At 38.1% G+C, this 22027-nt stretch overlaps 2 protein-coding genes and 1 non-coding gene across 4 annotated transcripts in view; 1 reads left to right on the top strand and 2 right to left on the bottom strand.

Moving 5' to 3' along the window:
• RNF24 (ring finger protein 24) overlaps positions 1–22027 on the top strand; it is a 142478-nt gene that overhangs the window by 111498 nt on the left and 8953 nt on the right. For both annotated transcript variants that reach the window (XM_032603804.1, XM_032603803.1), the window contains exons 3-4: positions 8867–8909; positions 11018–11059. In XM_032603804.1, the coding sequence (XP_032459695.1) occupies positions 8867–8909; positions 11018–11059 (85 nt within the window). The remainder of the gene's footprint in view (positions 1–8866; positions 8910–11017; positions 11060–22027) is intronic.
• Positions 17326–17822, bottom strand: LOC116739505 (60S ribosomal protein L10-like). Its single transcript, XM_032603806.1, has one exon. It carries the CDS (start codon positions 17694–17696, stop codon positions 17457–17459), a length of 240 nt encoding a protein of 79 aa, XP_032459697.1. The 5' UTR covers positions 17697–17822; the 3' UTR covers positions 17326–17456.
• On the bottom strand, positions 17816–17950 carry LOC116741095. The gene has a single exon (XR_004346063.1). It is a non-coding gene; the product is annotated as a small nucleolar RNA SNORA70 (small nucleolar RNA).

Genomic DNA, 22027 nt, shown 5'->3' with positions numbered 1-22027 from the left:
ACTATCTCTTTTTGAAGATGACATGATTCAATATATAGACAATCCCATAGAATACACACACACAAAAAAATCTAGAACTACTAAACAAGTTAAGCAAACTTTGAGAATACAGAATCAGCACAAAAAAATCAGATGTATTTCTGTACACCAACAAGGAACAATCTGAAAAGGAAATAAATGAAACATTTACAATAGTATCCAAAAGAATGAAATTCCTAGGAGTAAATTTAACCAAGGAGGTGAAAGACTTGTACACTGAAAACTACAAAATATTGCTGAAATAAATTAAAGAAGACCTAAATAAACGGAAAGATTTCATGGATTGGAAACCTTAATATGTTAAGATGGCAGTATTCCTCAAAGCAATCTACAGATTCAATGCAAAGCCTATCAAAATTCTAATAACCTTTGATACAGAAATGGAAAAACTGATCCTCAATTCATTTAGAACTGCAGGGAGCCCCAAATAGCCAAAACAACACTGAAAAAGAAAAAAAGGCAGGAAGACTTGCACTTCCCAATTTCAAAACTTCCTTTAAGCTACAGTTATAAAAATACGTGGTACTGATAAGAATGGACATATAAATCAATAAAATAGAATTGAGAGTCCAGAAATAAACCCAAACATCTATGGTGAATTGATTTTTTTTTGGCTTTTGTGCTCTCCATATAGTTTTTTTTTTAATTTTATTGAAGTATAGTTGATTTACAGTGTTGTGTTAATTTCTGCTGTACAGCAAAGTGACTCGGTTAAACATGTATATATTTTTTTCCATTATGGTTTATCACAGGATATTGAATGTAGTTCCCTGTGCTATACAGTAGGACCTTGTTGTTTATTTATTCCATTGTGTATATATACCACATCTTCTTCATCCATTCATCTTTCGACGGACATTCAGGTTGTTTCCATGTCTTGGCTATTGTAAATAGTTCTGCTATGAACATAGGGATGCATGTATCTTTTCGAATTATCGTTTAGTCTGGGTGTATGCCCAAAAGTAGGATTGCTGGATCATATGGTAGCTCTATTTTTAGTTTTTTGAGGAATCTCCATACTGTTCTCCATAGTGGCTGCACCAATTTACATTGCCACCAACAGTATAGGAGGGTTCCCTTTTCTCCACACCCTCTCCATCATTTATTGTTTGCAGACTTTATGAAGATGGCCATTCTGACCAGTGTAAGGTGGTACCTCATCATAGTTTTGATTTGCATTTCTCTAATAATTAGCGATGATGAGCGTCTTTTCATGTGCCTATTGGCCATCTGTATGTCTTCTTTGGAGAAATGTCTGTTTAGGTCTTCTGCCCATTTTTCAGTTGGGTTGTTTGGTTTTTTGTTATTGAGTTGTATGAGATGTTTGTAAATTTTGGAAATTAAGCCCTTTTCGGTCGCATCATTTGCAAATATTTTCTCCCAGTCCGTAGGTTGTCTTTTCATTTTGTTCATGGTTTCCTTTGCTGTGCAAAAGCTTATAAGCTTGATTAGGTCCCATTTGTTTATTTTTGCTTTTATTTCTATTGCCTTGGGAGACTCACCTAAGAAAACATTGATATGATTTATGTCAGAGTATGTTTTGCCTGTGTCCTCTTCTAGGAGTTTTATGGTATCTTGTCTTATATTTAGTCTTTAAGCCATTTTGAGTTTATTTTTGAGTATGGTGTGAGGGTGTGTTCTAAACCTCATTGATTTACATGCGGCTGTCCAACTTTCCCAACACCACTTGCTGAAGATACTTTTCCCCATTGTATAGTCTTGCCTCCTTTGAGGAACATTAATTGTCTATAGGTGTATGGGTTTATTTCTGGGCTTTCTATTCTGTTCCATTGATTTGTATGTCTGTTGTCATGAGAGTAACAGGCTGTTTTGATCACTGTAGCTTTGTAGTATTATCTGAAGTCTGGGAGGGTTATGCCTCCAGTTTTATTCTTTTTACTCAGGGTTGCTTTGCAATTCTGCTTTTATGGTTCCATATAAATTTTAGGATTATCTGTTCCATTTCTGTAAAAAAAAATGTCATGGGTAATTTGATAGGGATCACATTAAATCTGTAGATTACTTTGGGTAGTATGGTATGGCCAGTTGTTTTTCACAAGGGTGCCAGGCCCATTCAGTGGCAAAAGAATAGTCTCTTCAACAAATGGTGGACCAACTGAATAATACATGTGAAAGAATAAAATTGAACCCCTGCCTCATTTCCTATATAAAAATTAACTCAAAAAATAGATCAGCAGGACTTCCCTGGTGGCACAGTGGTTAAGAATCTGCCTGCCAATGCAGGGGACACAGGTTTGAGCCCTGGTCCAGGAAGACCCCACATGCCGCAGAGCAACTAAGTCCACGTGCCACAACTACTGACCCTGCACTCTAGAGCCCACGCGCCACAACTACTGAGCCTGGGTGCCACAGCTACTGAAGCCCTCATGCCTAGAGTCTGTGCCCCACAACAAGAGAAGCCACCACAATGAGAAACCCGTGCACTGCAATGAAGAGCAGCCCCCACTCGCCACAACTAGAGAAAAGCCCACATACAGCAATGAAGACCCAACGCAGCCAAAAATAAATTTTTTTTAAAATTTTTTAAAAAATAGATCAGCAACCTAAACATGAGCTAAAACTATAAAACTCTTGGGAGAAAACAGGTAAATCTTCATGACCTCAGATTGACAATAGAGTCTTAGATTTGACAGCAAAAGCACAAACAACAAAAGAAAAAATAGATAAATTGGACTTATAAAAATTAATAACATTTGTGCATCAAAGAGCATTATCAAGAAAGTGAAAAAAACAGCCTACAGAATGGGAGAGAAATATTTACAAATCATATATCTGATAAGGGTTTAATATCCAGGATATATATTTTTAAAAACTCTTACAACTCAACAGCAAAAAGACAACTGAATTTGGGACTTCCCTAGTGGTCCAGTGGTTAAGATTCCACCTTCCAATGCAAGGGACGTGGGTTCGATCCCTGGTCAGGGAACTAAGATCCCACATGCCATAGGGCAACTAAGCCCACGCACTGCTACTACTGAGCATGTGGGCTACAACTAGAGAGCCCACGTGCCACAACTACAGAACCCACATGCTCTGGACCCTGCACACCACAACTACAGAGCCCACACACTCTGGAACCCAAGCTCCACAACAGCTGAGCCCACGCACCACAACTAGAGAGAAGCCTGCACGCCGCAGCAGAGGATCCTGCATGCTGCAACTAAGACCCAACGCAGCCAAAAATAAATTAAATAAACAAATATTGGGACTTCCCTGGTGGTGCAGTGGTTAAGAATCTGCCTGCCGATGCAGGGGACACGGGTTTGAGCCCTGGTCCAGGAAGATCCCACATGCTGCGGAGCCACTAAGCCTGTGCACAACAACTACTGAGCCTGCACTGTAGAGCCCGCGAGTCACAACTACTGAGCCCTCATACCACAACTACTGAAGCCCACATGCCTAGAGCCTATGCTTTGCAACAAAAGAAGCCACCGCAATGAGAAGCCCATGCACCACAATGAAGAGTAGCCCCCACTCGCTGCAACTAGAGAAAGCCCACGCACAGCAACGAAGACCCAATGCAGCCATAAATAATTAAATAAATATTAAAATAAAAGAAAATACAACTGAATTTAAAAATAGGTAAAGGGCTTAAGTAGCCATTTCTCCAAGGAAGATATACAGATGGCCAAAAAGCATGTGAAAAGATGTTCAACAGCATTGGTCATTAAGGAAATGCACATTAAAACCACAATAAATGTCACAACTAGTAGGATGCTGTAGTCAAAAATATGGAAAATTATGTGTTGACAAGGATGTGGAGAAATAGAAACCCTCATACATTGCTGGTGGGAATGTAAAATGGTGCAGGAACTGTGGAAAAGAGTTCATCAGTTCCTTGAAAGTTAAACATAGAATTACCATATGACCCAGAAATTTCACTCCTAGGTATATACCCAAGACAAATGAAGAGATACGTCCACAAGGAAATTTGTACAGGATGTTTATATGATTATTCATAATAGCCAGAAGGTATAAACAACCCAAATGCTCATTAATAGACAAATGGATAATCAAATTGTGGCATATACACATAGTGAAATATTATTCAGCCATAAAAAGGAGTGAAGTACTGATACATGCTACAAATAGGCAGGAGCCTCGAAAACATTACGCTAAATGAAAAGCCAGACACAAAATGGTCACATATTGTATGATTTATTTTATGTAATGTATCCATAATAGGCAAATCCATAGAGACAGAAAGCAGATTAGAGATTACCAGGGAACGGGGGAGTGGGGACCAACTACTTAATGAGTACCAGATTTTTTTTGATGAAAAAGTTTTGAAACTAGAGTGAACTAGTGGTTGCACAACATTGTGGCTGCACTAAGTACCACTGAATTATACAGTTTAAGATGGTTAATTGTATGTTATGTGAATACAAGTAAAAGAATAATAACATTTTTAACTGAGTCAAGAAGAAATATAAAATATTAATAATTATATATGTAATAATAAAAGCATTTCCACAAAGAAACTGCAAGTCAGATAACTTCACCAGTGAATTTCTCCAAACATTTAAGGAAAAAATACCACTCTTATATGACTTTTCCAGAGAATAGAAGAGATACTTCGATGAGGCCAGATAATTTTGATTCCAAAGCCTGACAAGGACATTACAAGAATGGAAATTATAGACTAATCTTTCTCATGAACAAAATATTAGTAAATAAAATTCAAGGATGTACAAAAAGGTGGTACACCACAACCAAGTGGAGTTTTGTTCCAGAAATGAAGATTGTTTTAACATTTGAAAATCAATCAATACAGTATACCACATTAACAGTAAAAAGGGAAAAAAAGCACTTGACAAAAATTAATACCTATTCATGATTTTTTTAAGTCTAAAACTAGGATACAAGGGAACTTTATTTGAATCAAGGGTTATGTACAAAAAATCTAGAGAAAACATCGTATTTAGTAGTAACATATTAATAAGGACATTCACTGCCATTAATAAGGACATTCACTGCATTTAATATTGGTACTGGAGGTCCTGGCCAGTGCAGGAAAAAAAAAGAAGTGGAATAAAGAGTGAGGGCTTCCCTGGTGGCGCAGTGGTTGAGAGTCCGCCTGCCGATGCAGGGGACACGGGTTCGTGCCCCGGTTCGGGAAGATCCCACATGCCACAAAGCAGCTGGGCCCGTGAGCCATGGCCGCTGAGCCTGCGCGTCCTGAGCCTGTGCTCCGCAACAGGAGAGGCCACAGCAGTGAGAGGCCCGCGTACCACAAAAAAATTAAAATTAAAAAAAAAAAGAATAAAGAGTGAAATATGTGAAGATTAAATAGGTAGAGTTTAAACTGTTATTATTTGCAGACAAAATAATTGTGTATTTTAAAAATCCAAAAGATTCTGCAGATAAGATGTTTAGAATTAGTAAGTGAACTTAGGAAGTCACTGGATACAGGACCAATATTCAAAAATTGAATTTTTTTCTATGTAGTAGCAACAAAGAATTAGAACATAAAAAAATTTTAAATACCATTTATAGTAGATCAAAAATTACCAAATACCTAGGAATAAATTTAATGAAGGATATATAAGTGTTCTACGTAGAAATGTGTACAGAGAAAGAAGATCTAATAAATAGAGTATGCTATATTCACAGGTTGGAAACTCAATCTTGCAAAGATGTCAGTTCTTCCCCCAACTGATCTATAAATTAAACACAGTGTCAGTCAAAATCCCAACAGATTTTTTTGTGGAAATTGATAAGCTCATGAAATCTATATGGAAATGCAAAGGACCACGAATAGCCAAAGTAGTTAAGAACAAAGCTTGAGGACCCAAGACTTTTTCCAAAACTCCAGTACTTAAAACAGAGTGCTATTCACCTAGCACCCAGATCTTGGTTTCTAAATATTATTCTCCAATAAAAGGAACCGAGGCTCTTTGAAAGAAGTGGTTAATTCCACAACTGGAGCATGGAAAATACAAGATGAGCTTGTAACATCTTTTGGTGCCAGTGAGCTAGGAAATGCATGGGAAAGGATGAGAGCATGTTGAAAGTACATAAGTATCAACCTGAAGGAGGGCCTAAAAGCCTAAATCAATTTGAGCAACAAAATAAACAGTGATCATATTAAATTATAACCCATAGACTAACACAAATGAGTCCATGCTGATATAAATAAATGAAGGAGAAGGGGCATCTCTTCCTTACAGAAGAATCCCAGTTAATGTACAAGGAATTAGGGAACTACAAAACCACCACCAGGCAAACACTGCAGAATTGTTGCAAGCAAGATGGATGCTAAAATCAGTGGGCAAAAGCTTGAGAAAAATATAGGATATTTTCATAGTTTCAATGTGTCTCCCCCAAGATATTGATCAGTTGCAAAGGGGAAAATAGTAACTTTACAGTGGAGAGACCCAGTAGACATTGCCATAACCAAGTGATCATGGTCGATATGTCAAAATCCTGAAAAACAAGGAAAAACTAAGGAACTGTCACAGATTTGAAGAAACTAAGGAGACACAACTAGATGCAGGCTGGGGTCCTGGATTGGATCACAAGATAGGAAAAGAACATTAGTGAAAAAACTGGTGAAATTCAAATAAAGTCTGTTTGGTGAGTACTATACAAGTATTAATATCAAAACATTAGTGTTAATTTCCTGCTTTTGATCATTGTTCTATGGTTATGTAAGATGTGAATGTTGGAAAACTGGGGAGAGAAGTATATATGAACTCTGATATTTTTTGCAACTTTCCTATAAGATCATTTCAAAATAAAAGGTTTTTTTTTTTTTAAACTGGCATGGTATTGACACAAGATGCATTGGTTTCCCAGGGTTGCTGTAACAAAGTACCACAAGCTGGATGGCTTAAAACAACAGAAATTTATCAAACTCTCACAGTTCTGGAAGCTAGAAGTTCGAAATTAAGGTGTTGGCAGGGCCATGCTGCCTCTGAAGGCTATCTAGGGGAGGATCCTTCCTTGCCTCTTCTTAGTTCCTGGTGGTTGTCAGCAATCCTTGATATTTTTTGGCTTGTAGCTGCATCACTTCAGTCTCTGCCTCTGTCTTCACCTGGCCTTCTTCCCTGTGTCTCTGTATATCCTCTCCTCTTCTTCTAAGGACAACAGTCATATTGGATTTATGGTCTACCCTAATCCTAATGTGACCTCATTTTAATTACTAAATAGTCTGCAAAGAGGCTATTTCCAAACAAGGTTACATTCTGAGGTAGCAGTTTGACATTAATTTTGAGGGGACACGATTCAACCCAGTACACAAGGATGGGCAGATAAACCAGTGGGATAAAACAGAAACTCTAGAAACAGAACCACACATTGGTCTCACTTACAGCAGATGTGCCATTGCAACACAGTGGGGAAAGAAGTGTCTCTTCAATAAAGCAGTCAAATGAAAATCTGCATGTGGATAAAAAGAAATTTGACCTCTACCTCACATCATACATAAAGACTAATTTCAGATGGATCATAGACCTCAATGTGATAGGTAAAATAACAAATTATTTTCACGTTACACACAAGAAATTATCTTCATTATCTGGGGGTTGGTAAATATTTCTTTAACTGGACACAAATTAAATTAAAAAGCTTTAAATTAAAAGCTTTTGTTCATCAAAACATAACATTAAGAGAATTAAAAGGCAAGCCATAGAGTATTGCAGTACCCAACAGAGGACTTGCATCTAAAATATTTAAACAGCTCCTACAAATCAATAAGAAAAATATAGTCAACTCATTTTCTTAAATGGACAAAAGACCTGAACAGGCATTTCGTAAAAGAAAATATCCAAACGGGCAATAAGCATATGAAAGGGTCTTAAACATCATTTGGGAAATGCAAAATTAAAACCAAAATGAGATACCACTGAACACCCACCAGACTGGCTAAAAAATTTTAGACTGACCCTACCAAGCTGTGGCAAAGATGTGAACAACTAGAACTTTCATGCACTACCCATAGGAGTAAAACTGGTACAAGCACTTTGGACCAGTAATTCTACTCCTAGATACACACTCAACAGAAATGAGTCTATATGTCCACTAAAAGACATGTAGAAGAATTTGTATAGAGGCTTGATTCATAATTGCCCCAAACTGGAAGTAACCTAAATATTTGTCAACAGTGGAATGGATAGTTTTACATTCATTCGTAAAATGGAACACTATATGTCAGTCAAAAATATAATTACTGCAACAACATGGATGGATTTCACAAGTAATTGTTGACTGAAAGAAGCCAGCACAGGAGAGTATATACCAAATGATCCATTTATGTGAAGTTCAAAAACAAGCATAGTTAATCTACAATGATAAAAATTAGGATAGTGTTAGGGGTGAATATTGATTGGGAAGAGTCATTTCAGGGATGCTGGAAATGTTCTATGTATTGATCTGGGTGATAGTTACAGTGGTGTGTATAATTTTTTTTAATACTTATCTGTATTCTTGAGGCTTTTGCACATTATTAGATGTATATTATATTGATACTTCGATTTTTTAATTAGGAAAAATGTGATATATTAAATATTATTGAAATAAGTGGACTATTGTCAATATAAAAAATTGAGTCTTCTTTAAAATATTTGAGATTTTGTTTTAATGAGATTTCACTTGACCTTATATATTTGGATAACATTCTATGGTTCACTGGTCACTTTCTCATAACATGGTAACAGATATGTCATTTGAGTGTATTCTAGAATAAAGATTCTGGATTTTAAACCATAAATGATATAAATTAATACCAAAAATAAGCAGTTTTTAAATTTTTGTCAAATTCTTATATGGAAATCTCAGTATTGCATTTCTCATTTCTGTCTTTTAGGCTAAGACATCAAGCACACAAAGAATTTTATGCCTACAAACAGGTGAGAGAGATTTACTTAAGATTAGCTTTGATCATGTTCTTCACCAAAAAAAATGAGACTTCAGGTTTCCACTCATATTTTTAAACTGGGACTAGATTTACTTGTGTTCATTTTAGCATTTTGCTTGCCAATTTGCCATACAAAATACTTCAAGTGTTCCTTTTTTTTTTTTTTTGACTGTGTTGAGTCTTCGTTACTGTACACGGGCTTTCTCTAGTTGCAGCAAGTGGGGGCTACTCTTCGTTGCAGTGCCTGGGCTTATTGCAGTGGCTTCTCTTAAGTATTACTTGAAGTTATAGAAAGTTCAGATGATAAAATAATATAACGTAACAGGGAACTTTGGCCAATATTTTGGTAAAGAGAAATGCTATAGCTTAAAATCCTTAAACTTACTATCATCCTAATGGAGTTCAGAGATTCCATTAAATGAAATTTTTACCTTCTTCATTAGAAGACATACTAGCTCCTCAGAGGTAACCAGCTGTATTATACTGATCTCATCTCCTCCCCTTTGTACTTTAAATGTTAGTTCACGTCACACTACTGGAAGTCCAGATACTTCAGTCATTGCTATTAACTCCTAGCCCTTTGTACTATCCCTTTGCTGATATGTTCTTTAAGGTAATAAATTTAGCTTTTCTTGAAGGCCAGTAAAATTTGTTTTTTCTTCCATGTGTCATCCATTAATATTTTACCACTGATACCAAACAGTGGGCCTAGGTGTTCCTTAATTTTCTTTTGACCCTGAGCATGAAATTATTTTGTCGTCCGTAGCAATTTAGGAGCGGGGGAGAGCTGGGGGTGGGGGCCAAGCTTCAGTTTATTTGGGTCTTTAATCTTGCTGACACTGATGTTACAGACCATGTCGTCAATTTAGGATTACATATCTTTTTGTCCATGTCTCTTTGAAATCTGAGCTCATTGGTGAGTTCCTTAGATGTCCACACTGATGTCCACAGGTAACCACACGTGTCTCGTGTGGGATTTAATATACAGAGACGAATGTCTTAGTTTTCTAAAGGAATGAATCTTTTTGTCTCAATTTTTGTCTCAAATGGTTTTTTGAGGAACCTCCACACTGTTTTCCATAGTGGCTGCACCAACTTACATTCCCACCAACAGCGTAGGAGGGTTCCCTTTTCTCCACACCCTCGCCAGCATTTGTTATCTGTAGACTTTTTAATGATGACCATTCTGACTGGTGGGAGGTGATACCTCATTGTAGTTTTGATTTTCATTTCTCTGATAATTAGTGACGTTGAGCATCTTTTCATGTGCCTGTTGTCCATCTATATGTCTTCTTTGGAGAACTGTCTATTTAGGTCTGCTGCCCATTTTTCAATTGGGTTGTTTGTTTTTTGTTAATGAGATGTATGAGCTGTTGGTATATTTTGGAAATTAAGCCCTTGTCAGTGGCATCATTTGCAAATATTTTCTCCCAGTCCTTAAGTTGTCTTTTCATTTTGTTTATGGTTTCCTTTGCTGTGCAGAAGCTTTTAAGCTTGATTAGGTCCTATTTGTTTAGAGATGTTCTTTTTAAATAGTCATCTGCCCTCTTGTCATTTTGCATTATTTTTAACTGATATCCAGTCACCACAAAGTCAGGTTAGGGACAGCACCTGGATGAGTTTTAAACCTATTTACATAATTCTGGATAGAGCTAAAGTTTTCTGAGGATACTGATGTATAATAATAAGCAAAGCTTCCAAAATTAAGACTGACCTTACTTTTCAGTCTTTTATAAATTACCAGTCTGTCCCATGAGTCAATACTGTGTTTTACCAAATCATGAGGCAAGCAATCTCATTTACTTTCCCCCCATATTAGCACATACTCCAGATAGGCATGTGTTAATTTCTTCTCCCAAAATTTAATCTATTCTCAAAGAGATTTTAAAATTGCTTTTCAGGAGAATACTACACCATTGCTCAAGTTAAAAGAATGTTGCTAAAATGTTCTATCTCAAACTGTAAGAGATTCTCTCTAATACTGAATATGAGGTGAAATGAGCTATATACAGAAAAGAAAAATATTTGTAAGAACAATGAGAAATCTTTTAAATTACAGGTTTAAATGGGCATAAAAGCATACTTTTTTTTGTCTTACAGGTTATATTAAAAGAAAAAGTAAAAGAACTGAATTTACATGAGGTAAGTTGCCTATAAGTATTTTAATCTGCTCTTGAGTATATGCTAACAGAAGTGGTATGCTGTGGTATGCTTAAACATCTATATTTTCAGACACTGAAAAAAATTGGGCTTATTTTGATCAGCTTAATAGAATATTTGAGGGTGAGGTCAAATAAAAATCAATTTTGTGAAGACTTATAAGAGTGTAAAATAACTCATTTTTAATAGGAATGGTGCCAGCGTAAGATTTCATAGCAGCAGGGATGCTGCTTGCTGTCCATGCTATACGAGTAGGAGATAGATATAAACAAGTTTTTCTACTCAAGATGAATTTGCACTAATTTCACTCTTGAAAATGTTCCCAGAAGTCCTTTCTTACCAATGGCACAAACAAGGCAGTGATTACTTCATGAAGGTGGGGGCTTGGGGAGGTGAGACAGAGAGATGGGATAGGAAAGAACATATAGGGAGAGATATGAACTCTTGGACTTGTCTAGTAATGAGGTTGCGTGGTTGGGGTGTTCACTGTATTGTTGTGCTTTCTAAGCTATATACAGATGTGTATGTGTATCCTGCTATGCACCTTAAGACACGTAGTCTATAGTAATTCTTGTTTATTTTATTCCTTTTCTTGCCACTGATTTCAAATGCTCAGAGTTTTTATTTTTAATTTTAGGGCCCTTTCTCTTCCACCCTTTCTGAGTTTTTTAATTGGTGTTTAAAGCAAGGACTTGAAAAGCTACACACTGTCATATCTATGTTTTATATAGCATAACTGTGGTGAAGCTACATTACCAGTCTCTTCAAAGAGAGTTAATTTGTGAAATTATTTGAATAATTGTAAAAAAAAATAATGATTTATATTATTGTTGAACACTTTGAAATTATCTACTGCTCTTTTTTTAAAATATTTATTTATTTATTTGGTTGCACTGGGTCTTAGTAGCGGCAGGCGGGCTCCTTAGTTGTGGCATGCATGTGAGATCTAGTTCCCTGACCAGGGATCAAACCCAGGCCCCCTGCATTGGGAGCTCAGAGTCTTAACCACTGTGCCACCAAAGGAAGTCCCTCCTTTGCTCTTTCTGCATATTTTTTATCAAAGAGTTGATATGGTACAGCATTTCAGAACTAACCTTGGATTAAACTCAAGCATCAAATACTGTTTGATTTTTAAATTTTTCCTAAAACAGTAACAGAAAGTGATCCTCTTCTGTTTGGAGTCTTTTTGATGACCATAAATGAAAAGATCTAATTCTGACATACATTAACAATACTGAATAACCATGTTTGTCAGGAATAGAAGTCTTCCTTATTGATTTGACCCATTAGTTTAGAATCTTTATCCTGAATAAGTGAATTGTGTTACATCATTACTTATCAGAGTTAGTATCCCAACCGCACCCACTAATTCCAGTTTCACTGTGCCTAAGAAAACCTAACCTTGCTCTACAACTTGTTTCCAGAGGCCAGTCATGTACTTTTCGCAGTTCGGTCCTTTTTTGATGCACTTCTTTGTGTTGAAACTATTTTGTCAAACTTCTTTGTGTGTGTGCATTCCTGTAGCCTAATTATACAATGATACATAGCTTGTTCCTGTGTAAGCACACGTAATTTCAATATGAATAACGTTATTAGTGAATAATTATAATAGTGGAAAATCAGAGACAAGCTAAATGTCCATCAGTAGTGTAACAAATAAATAAAACATGATACACTGGAAGATTATCCATCAAGAGAGGAAGGGAGGGAGGAAAAGAAGGAAACCTGATACAGTGATTCATACAGTGAGGTACTATACGGCAGGCAAAATTAAGGAACAAGCTCCCTCTATAAACACGTCAACCTAGATAGATCTCTAACGGAATCTTGAAAAAGCAAGTTGCAAAATGATATAAATGTTTATATCATGTATGTAAACTAAGATAAACACATTTTTCATGGATTTATATGCATACTGCATAGTGTTTGAAAAGGATGCATAATGATCACACAGAGGAGGAGAGAAGAGGGAAAAGATTAGGGGAAGTTGGTCAAAAGGGATATTAATTTCATATATAATGTTCTTAATTTTAAAGAAGGAAAGTAAGTTAATATATTATTTTAAAAATACAGTTGAGGAATTCCCTGGAGGTCCAGTGGTTACAACTCCGTGCTGTCACTGCCAAGGGCCCAGGTTCAATCCCTGATCAGGGAACTAAGATCCCACAAGCCACGTCGCAAAAAAAATCTAAAAAGTACAGTTGAGGGCTTCCCTGGTGGCGCAGTGGTTGAGAGTCCGCCTGCCGATGCAGGGGACACGGGTTCGAGCCCCGGTCCGGGAAGATCCCACATGCCACGGAGCGGCTGGGCCCATGAGCCATGGCCGCTGAGCCTGCGCATCCGGAGCCTGTGCTCCGCAACGGGAGAGGCCACAACAGTGAGAGGCCCACGTACAGAAAAACAAAAAAAGTACAGTTGACCCTTGAACAACATGGGTTTGAACTGCACGGGTCCACTTATATGCAGATTTTTTTCAATAGTGAATACTACAGTATTACACGGTCTGTGGTTGTTTGAATCTGTGGATGATCCCACATGCTGTGCGGTGTGGCCAAAAGTTATTAAAAAAACAAAACAAACATAAATAAATAAATTGCATCTAATGGAGTCTTGGTATCAAGAGAAACAGAAAAGTGCCATGGAAGCTGTGACACACTGGGGCATGCAAGGTCCTGTGTTAAAGAAGTTGTCAGCATTCAGCTCTAGCTAATTGTTACCATAGGGGAATATAGGCTATTGCCAACTATTGCCAGATCTGGGTTTTTTTTTAAGAAAAGCCTGAGAGCCTTGACATTAGTCTGTGATCTGCTTGTCATTTGCATTTAGTCTTTGATTTGTTCACCAGTGTCCCCAGCTCTGGTTATGGTGAATGGTTGCTTTCTCCACTTAATTTCTTTTGCACCTTTATCAAAAATCAAATGGCCATATTTTTGTGAGTCTATTTCTGGATTCTCTATTCTGTTCCATTGATTTCTGCGCCTATGTCCCTTCACCAATACCACAGTCTTGATTACTGTATTTTTATACCAAGTCTTAAAATCAGGTAATATGATTCCTCCAACTTTATTCTTCTTTTCCAAAACTGTTTTAGCTAGTCTGGTTCCTTTGCTCTTCCATGTAAATTGTAACAGCAGCTTGTCTATCTGTACACACACAAACAACAACAAAAATCCTGCTGGGATCTTGATTAGTATTGCATTAAATATATAAATCAGGGGGAAATTTGGTATCTTTACCATGTTGAGTTTTCTAATCTGTAAACACATTATGTCTTTATATTTGAAGTGTTTTTATAGACAGCATATAGTTAGGTCATGTTTTTTAATCCACCCTGCCAACCTGTCTTTTAAGTGATGTGTTTAGACCATTTATTTTCAATGCAATTATTGATCTGTTTGAAATTAGGTCTACTCTTCTACTATTTATCTTCCGCTTTTGCCCCTCTTTCTTATTCCTTTGTCTCCTCCTACCTTCTTTTGGGTTATTTGAACATTTTTAGTATTTTATCTATTGTGATTTTGTCTTTTTGTATAATTTTCTAGTGGTTACTTAGGGATTACAAAATAAATACCTAGAATCAATTTTTTAGCACTTCATTTGTAATATAGAAACCTTATCACCATATAGATCCCTTTACTTTTACTCCTTTATACAGTAAGTGTCATATTACACCTATATACATTGAAAATGGCATCAGACAGTGTTACATTTTTTACTTTTAACCATCAGATATATTTTAAACAATTCAGGAGGGGACGAATAGTTTGTTATATTTATCCAAATATTTACCATTTCTGTTGCTCTTAATACCCAAGTTTCCTTCTTATGTCACTTTCCTTCTATGTGATGAACCTCCTTTAGCAATTCTTTGAGAGCAGATCTGCTGGCTATGAATTCTATTAGTTTGCCTTCATCTGAGAATATCTTTATTTCACCTTTTTTTTTTTTTTTTTTTTGCGATACGCGGACCTCTTACTGTCGTGGCCTCTCCCGTTGCGGAGCACAGGCTCCGGACACGCAGGCTCGGCGGCCATGGCTCACTGGCCCAGCCACTCCGCGGCATGTGGGATCCTCCCAGACCGGGGCACGAACCCGTGTCCCCTGCATCGGCAGGCGGACTCTCAACCACTGCACCACCAGGGAAGCACCTATTTCACCTTTATTCCTAGGTTATTTCTTTTCCTTCAGCGTTTTTAAAATGTTGTGCCACTTCCTTCTGACCTCCATGGTTTCTGATGAGAAATTCATAGTCATTCGAATCATCAATCTCCTATCCATAATGTGTCATTTTTCTCTGGCTGCTTTCAAGATTGTTTTCTATGTCTTTAGTTTTCAGCAATTTGATTATGATACGTCTCAGCATGGATTTCTTTGGATTTTTTCCTGTTTGGGGTTTACTCAGCTTCATAAATATGTAGGTTTGTCTTTCACCAAGCTTGGGAAGTTTTCAGCCATTATTTCTTCAAATATTTTTTCTGTACTGTATTCTTTCTATCCTGCCACTCTCCCAGAGAAGGCCTCATCCACCTGCTGTGGCCATGTGAGCCAATCAGAACCCTGAGCCCACATCTACAGTACAGTACAGTGATACAGCCATCCATATAGCTTCTAAATTAGAACATGTTTGGGTCCATCCCCACTTCTGTCAGGGTGATATTGCCTATACATACAGAAAGGGAAGGAGAACCTGCTCCCTCCTGCATCTCAGCAGCAGGTGGGATCCTAGCTGCACAAGGACCAGGAAAAGTCATCTTTAGGTCAGTTTTCCTGGATCAAGCAGAGAGTGGGTGAGGAGTCATGTGGCAGACATGCTACGGCCCTGCTCTACCCTACTTTCCACAAGAAGAGACTGTAGGAAGGTAACCCCATTGGAGTTGCCCCCCTGTGTAAAATGAAGTTAGGAACATCTTTTCCTTCTCCTCACCTCCCCACAAGCTCATTCCCTTCCCTTTGGTCCAGTGAGGAGGGGGTCTGGTGGTACAAGTTTTGCCACATCCCTTTCTTATGTAGGAGGAGATATAAACCCTCTCAGTCTTTTTAGGATTACTGATCTTCTTATAAATCACATTACTCAAATTAATTTTAAAATTATAATATGAATACTTAGAGCCCAACTGAGTTTCGTCCCTCAGTTTAAATTGTAAAAATTGTTTTACAAAAATAGTTTAAAAAAAAACCCAAAGCATGTATAGGGAGCTGACAGTATACAGGACCCTAGAGATTGAGTGGGCAAAGTATAGTCCCTCCCTGCCCTCAAGGAACACTGGTTCCACAAGAAAGAAAGTCATAAGCCAGTGAGGCAAGGACAGTAAAGGGCTGAGCACACTAACACATGAGGGCCATGGAACGGACGTCCCATTGCACTTCAGTTTGGAACAAGAAAGTCAGATCTTTCCTGAGCAGCACAGCCATGTTTAGAGTGCTTTCATAGCTTTTAAAGATTCCAACCTTAAATGACACATCTTAACTGGGAATGCTGCCTTTGCAAAAGATATGATTATCCTCGTAACTATTCAAGGAAAGGTATATTAGTGTTCACTACCACCATCAAAGAATGATTGTATATTTAAAAGAAAATCATTTTGGCTAAATTCCCTGGGCTGTGGGTCATTTTCATTGTGTGACGTTGTCTTCCCCACATGACTCTCCACTCCCTAGCTTGCATTTTGAGGTAAATTTATAGACTGTGTCAACCTCTTGAAAATTGTCAATCCTTCCTTCTTGGTCATTTTAGGGATCATGCACTCTGTGAATACTAGAAAATTAGGCTTCTTTCCAGTATATATGCTGTGGTCACTAAAAGCCATTTTTCCCTTGAAATTTGTTTTATTTATGGGTATAATCTCAGTGTAAAGAAAATGGAATCATGTATACAAGGTGGCAAAATTACCAAGATGTCTGTTTCTTCATATAATTTATCTTAAGAGCAAGGGAACTGACACTTTAAAAAATTTAGGTGACGTAAGTATTATTCCTTATTTTGCTTTTGCAAAAATTGAGGTTTAAGAAAGTTGAGGAAAATGGGCATGTCCTCTAGCTTCTGAGTGTGGAGAAAGAAGGTGACCCTATCTTTCTGAGTCTGGAGCCTTCACATTATGATGCCCCTACTGCACCCACAAACTTGAAGCTTCTGCTGTTCCTCAAGCTGCAAAAAATTACTTTGAAATGCCGTGACCTGGCTTCCTTTTGTTCTCTGCAGATGCCATCAATAGCATGTAAAACAAATAAACTCAAGTATCTATAGACTGACCAATCAGTCAATGTATGTCCTAGCCCTGTTTCTGACAGGGCTGATAGGATCTATTCTTTTTTTTTTTTTTTGACAAGAAAGTAGGGTTTATTGGTGGGCATGGGTAGGGACGGGGCAGCGCCAAGGCTCTTACGAGTGCAGGGCCCACCATTTGTCCAGGGGGCCACGATTAGGGATGTACTTGACCCCACAGCCATCTGGGATGAGCCGCTTTTCTGCCACCATGTTTTCAAATTCATCTGCATTAAACTTAGTAAATCCCCACTTCTTGGAGTTGTGGACCTTCTGGTGGTCAGGGAACTTGAACTTGCCCCTGCGGAGGGCCTCAATCAAATGCTCCTTGTTCTGCAGCTTGGTGCGGATGGACATTATGACCTGGCAATGTGAACCCTGGCCACTGTGCCCTGGGGCTTTCCAAAGGCACCATGCATACCTGTCTGGAGCCTAGATTGGGGACAGCATGCCAGTCATTAATGTCCACTGGAAAGGGCTGTCTCCAAGGTCCCTTAGGGCAACCCATACAGGCAACAGGCTGCATACACTACCGAGGAGGCTGCTGTTTGCAGCCATTGCGCACCAGGCCCCCATGGGGAAAAGAGCACAGTTGGCTTAACTGGCTGCAAAGGATCTATTCTTTGACTTCAAAAAATGAAGAGTGATGGGAGTGTTTCCTATCCTCATTCTGTGAGGCCAGTATTGCCCTAATATCAAGACCAGTCAATGACATCATAAAAAAAGAAAACTCCAAACCAATATTCCTTATGAATATAGTTGTAAAAATCCTCAACAAAATACTAGCAAACCAAATTCAGCAGCATATAAAAAGGATTGTATATCATAACTAAATGGAATTTATCCCAGGAATACAAGGTTGGTTCAACAAAGGAAAATGAGTCAATGTAATACCCCCTATTGACAGAATAAAGGGGTAGGGAGAACACATGACCACCTCAATAGATGCAGAAAAAGCATTTGACAAAATTCAACATTATTTTATGATAATACTCAATAAACTAGAAGTGGAAGGGAACTTCTGCAACTTGATAAAGATTTCTATAAAAAACCCACAACTGGGCTTCCCTGGTGGTGTAGTGGTTAAGAATCCGCCTGCCAATGCAGGGGACACAGGTTCAAGCCCTGGTCCAGGAAGATCCCACATGTCGTGGAGCAACTAAGCCCGTGTGCCACAACTACTGAGCCTGCACTCTAAAGCCCCCAAGCCACGACTACTGAGCCCACATGCCACAACTACTGAGGTCTGCATGTCTAGAGCCTATGCTCCGCAACAAGAAAAGCCACCACAGTGAGAAGCCTGCACACCGCAATGAAGAGTAGCCCCCGCTCACTGCAACTAGAGAAAGCCCACGCGCAGCAACGAAGACCCAAAGCAGCCAATAAATAAATAAATAAAAATTTTAAAAAACAAACAAAAAGACCCCACAACTAACATCATACTTAATGAAAGACTGAAAGCTTTTCCTCTTAAGGGGAAACAAGACAAGGATGCCTACTCTTATCACTTTTATTCAACATTGTACTGGAGGAGTCTAGGCAGAGCAGTTAGGCAAGAGAAAGTAATCAAAGGCATCCAGATTGGAAAGAAAGAAGTAAAGCTATATTTGCAGATATGATTTTGTAAACACAGAAACCCCTAAAGAATCCACCAAAAATCACAAGATAAATGAGTTCAATAAATTTCCAGGATAAAGATCAATATACAAAAATCAGCTGTAGGGACTTCCCTGGTGGTCCAGTGGTAAAGAATCTGCCTTCCAATGCAGGGGACGCGGGTTCAATCCCTGGTCAGGGAACTAAGATCCCACATGCCACGGGGTAACTAAGCCCATGCACCACAACAACTGAGCTCACACGCCTCAACTAGAGAGCCTGCACGCGGCAAACTACAGAGCCCACGAGCCCTGGAGCCTGCATGTCACAACTAGAGAAGAGAAAACCCACAGGCCACAGCTAGAGAGAAGCCTACACGCTGCAAAGAAAGATCCCACATACCTCAACGAACATCCCATGTGCCGCAACTGAGACCCAATGCAGCCAAAAATAAAATAAATTAAATAAATAAAATCAGCTGTATTTCTATGCAGTGGCAATGAACAATCTGAAAATGAAATTAAGAAAGCAATTCCAATTACAATAGCATCAAAAAGAACAATATTCCTAGGCATAAATTTAACAAAAGAAGCTCAGACTTGTACACTGAAAAATTATAAAACATCATTGAAAGATATTATAGAAGACCTAAATGAATGGAAAGACATCCTTTGTTCATGGTTTGGAAGACTTACTATTGTTAATATAGCAGTATTCCCCCCAAATATTTACAAAATCAACACAACTCCTGTCAAAATCACAGCTGCCCTTTCTTTTTTTTGTAGAAATTAACAAGCAGAATTTAAAATTCACATGGAAATGCAGGAGGCCCTGAATGGCCAAACACAGTCTTAAAAAAAGGAGAAGATTGGAGGATTCACACCTCCCAATATCAGAACTTACTGCCAAGCTACAGTATTTAAGACACTGTGATACTGGCAGATGGACAGACATACAGATCAATGGAATAGAAATGAGAGTTCAGAAATAAACCCATACATTTATGGTCAATTGATTTTCAACAAGGGTGCCAAGTCATCCAATAGGAAAAGAGTAGTCTATTCAACAAATGGTTCTGGGATAACTAGATAACCACTTAAAGAATGAAATTGGAGCCCTGCTTCACACCATACACAAAGGAACTCAAAAATGAATCAAAGGGCTTCCCTGGTGGCGCAGTGGTTGAGAGTCCACCTGCCGATGCAGGGGACGCGGGTTCGTGCCCCGGTCCAGGAAGATCCCACATGCCGCGGAGCGGCTGGGCCCATGAGCCATGGCCACTGAGCTTGCGCGTCCGGAGCCTGTGCTCCGCAATGGGAGAGGCCACAACAGTGAGAGGCCCGCATACAGCAAAAAGAAGAAAAAAAAAAAAAGACATTAAAAAAAAGAAGTAAAGAGACAAACCACAGGGAGAAAATATTTGCAAATCTTATATCTGATAAGAGTTTGGTATCCAGAATACATAAAGAACTCTTACAACTCAATAATAAAAAGCCTACAAAATAAAAAGATCTGCAAATACTTTGTCCCAGTCTTTTTATCCTAACAGGATCTTTTGCAGAGCATAAGTTTTTAAATTTGATGAAATCCAGTTTATCAATTTTTTTTGGTTGCTTGGTGCCTATGGATGTCCCATTGCTCCAACACCATTTGTTGCAAAGGCTGTCCTTCTGCCATTGAAATGCTTTTGCACCTTTGTCAAAATCAGTTGGCTATCTGATAAGGGATTTGTGTCTAGTATATATAAAGAAGTCTCACAACTCAATAATAAAAAGAAAAATTACCCAACTAAAAAACGGGCAAAGAATTTGAAAAGACTTTTCTTCAAAGAAGGTATACAAATGGCCAGTAAGCACATTGTTAGTCATTAGGGAAATGCAAATCAAACCCCCAATGAGATGTCACTTCATACCATCTAGGATGGATATAATCAAAGAGACAGACAATAATAATAACCTGAAGATATGGAGAAATTGGAGCCCTCATACACTGCTGGTGAGAATGTGAAATGGTTTGGCCACTTTGGAAAACAGTTTAGTAGTTCCTCAAAAAGTTAAACATAGAGCTATATCATATGACCCAGCAATTCTACTCCTAGATATATACCCAAGAGAAATGAAAACTCTTAACAGATACTTGTGCACCAATGTTTAGAGCAAGATTATTCAGAATAGCCAAAAGGTATAAACAACCCAAGTGGCCATCAACAGATGAATGGATAAATGTGGTATATTCATATAACGGAATACTATTTTGCCACAAAAATGAATGAAGTATTGATTCATGCTACAGCATGAATGAACTTTGAAGGTATCTTTCTAAGTGAAAGGAGACAGGCACAGAAGACCACATGTTGTATGATACCATTACATGATTGCATTCCATTTTGAAATGACCAGAATAAACAAATCCATCAAGAAAGGAAGTTGTTTAGTGGTTGCCAGGGGAGAAGGTGGAATGGGAGGTGACTGCTTATGGACATGGGCTTTTGGAAGCAGATGATAAAAATGTTCTGGAATTAGTACGATGGTTGCACAACTCTGTGAATATATGAAAAACTGCTGAATTGTACACTTTACAGGGGTGAATATTATATATTACAGGGGTGAATTATATATCTCCATTTTTAAAAAGGAATGAGAGAAACAACCTTGTTGAAACACTGGAAAGTAAAGCTTATTTGCAAAATATGATCTGTAAATTTGTAAAATTAGTTTGACCCTTGAGGGAACTTCTAAGAAGTCAGATCTAAGGCTTTTCTCTTCATGATTGACCTTGGCTTTTGGTCAACTTTAGTGCTTAACACATCAGAATTTATTTTGGTTTTTTTTTCAGGTGACTATGGTTTTAGAATTTTTTAAGAAGAACGTAATAGCCATTAATAGTAACTCCATTTGAAAAGGCTACAAATCTAATTTTGGATTCTGGAAAAATAACCAAAGCAACGTCTTGTCCTTTGGTAGGATCAGCACTGAATATCTACAGGGCAGAGCCAGCAGTCCTCACCCTCTTTCAGAAGGCTATGCTGGGAGGGAAGCTGGGTTAAGGCCAGAGGACCTTTTCACACAGTGTTAGGAGGTGGGAACATCATT

The sequence above is a fragment of the Phocoena sinus genome, chromosome 15, assembly GCF_008692025.1.
Source record: "Phocoena sinus isolate mPhoSin1 chromosome 15, mPhoSin1.pri, whole genome shotgun sequence".
Classification (NCBI taxonomy): Eukaryota; Metazoa; Chordata; class Mammalia; order Artiodactyla; family Phocoenidae; genus Phocoena; species Phocoena sinus.
Note: the sequence above shows the minus strand (reverse complement) of the source record. Positions and strands in the feature narration are given on the sequence as shown.

What these genes read in the sequence shown, in the direction of transcription:
- LOC116739505 (XM_032603806.1), bottom strand. Translation starts at nt 17,696, where the DNA reads ATGTCCATCCGCACCAAGCTGCAGAACAAGGAGCATTTGATTGAGGCC.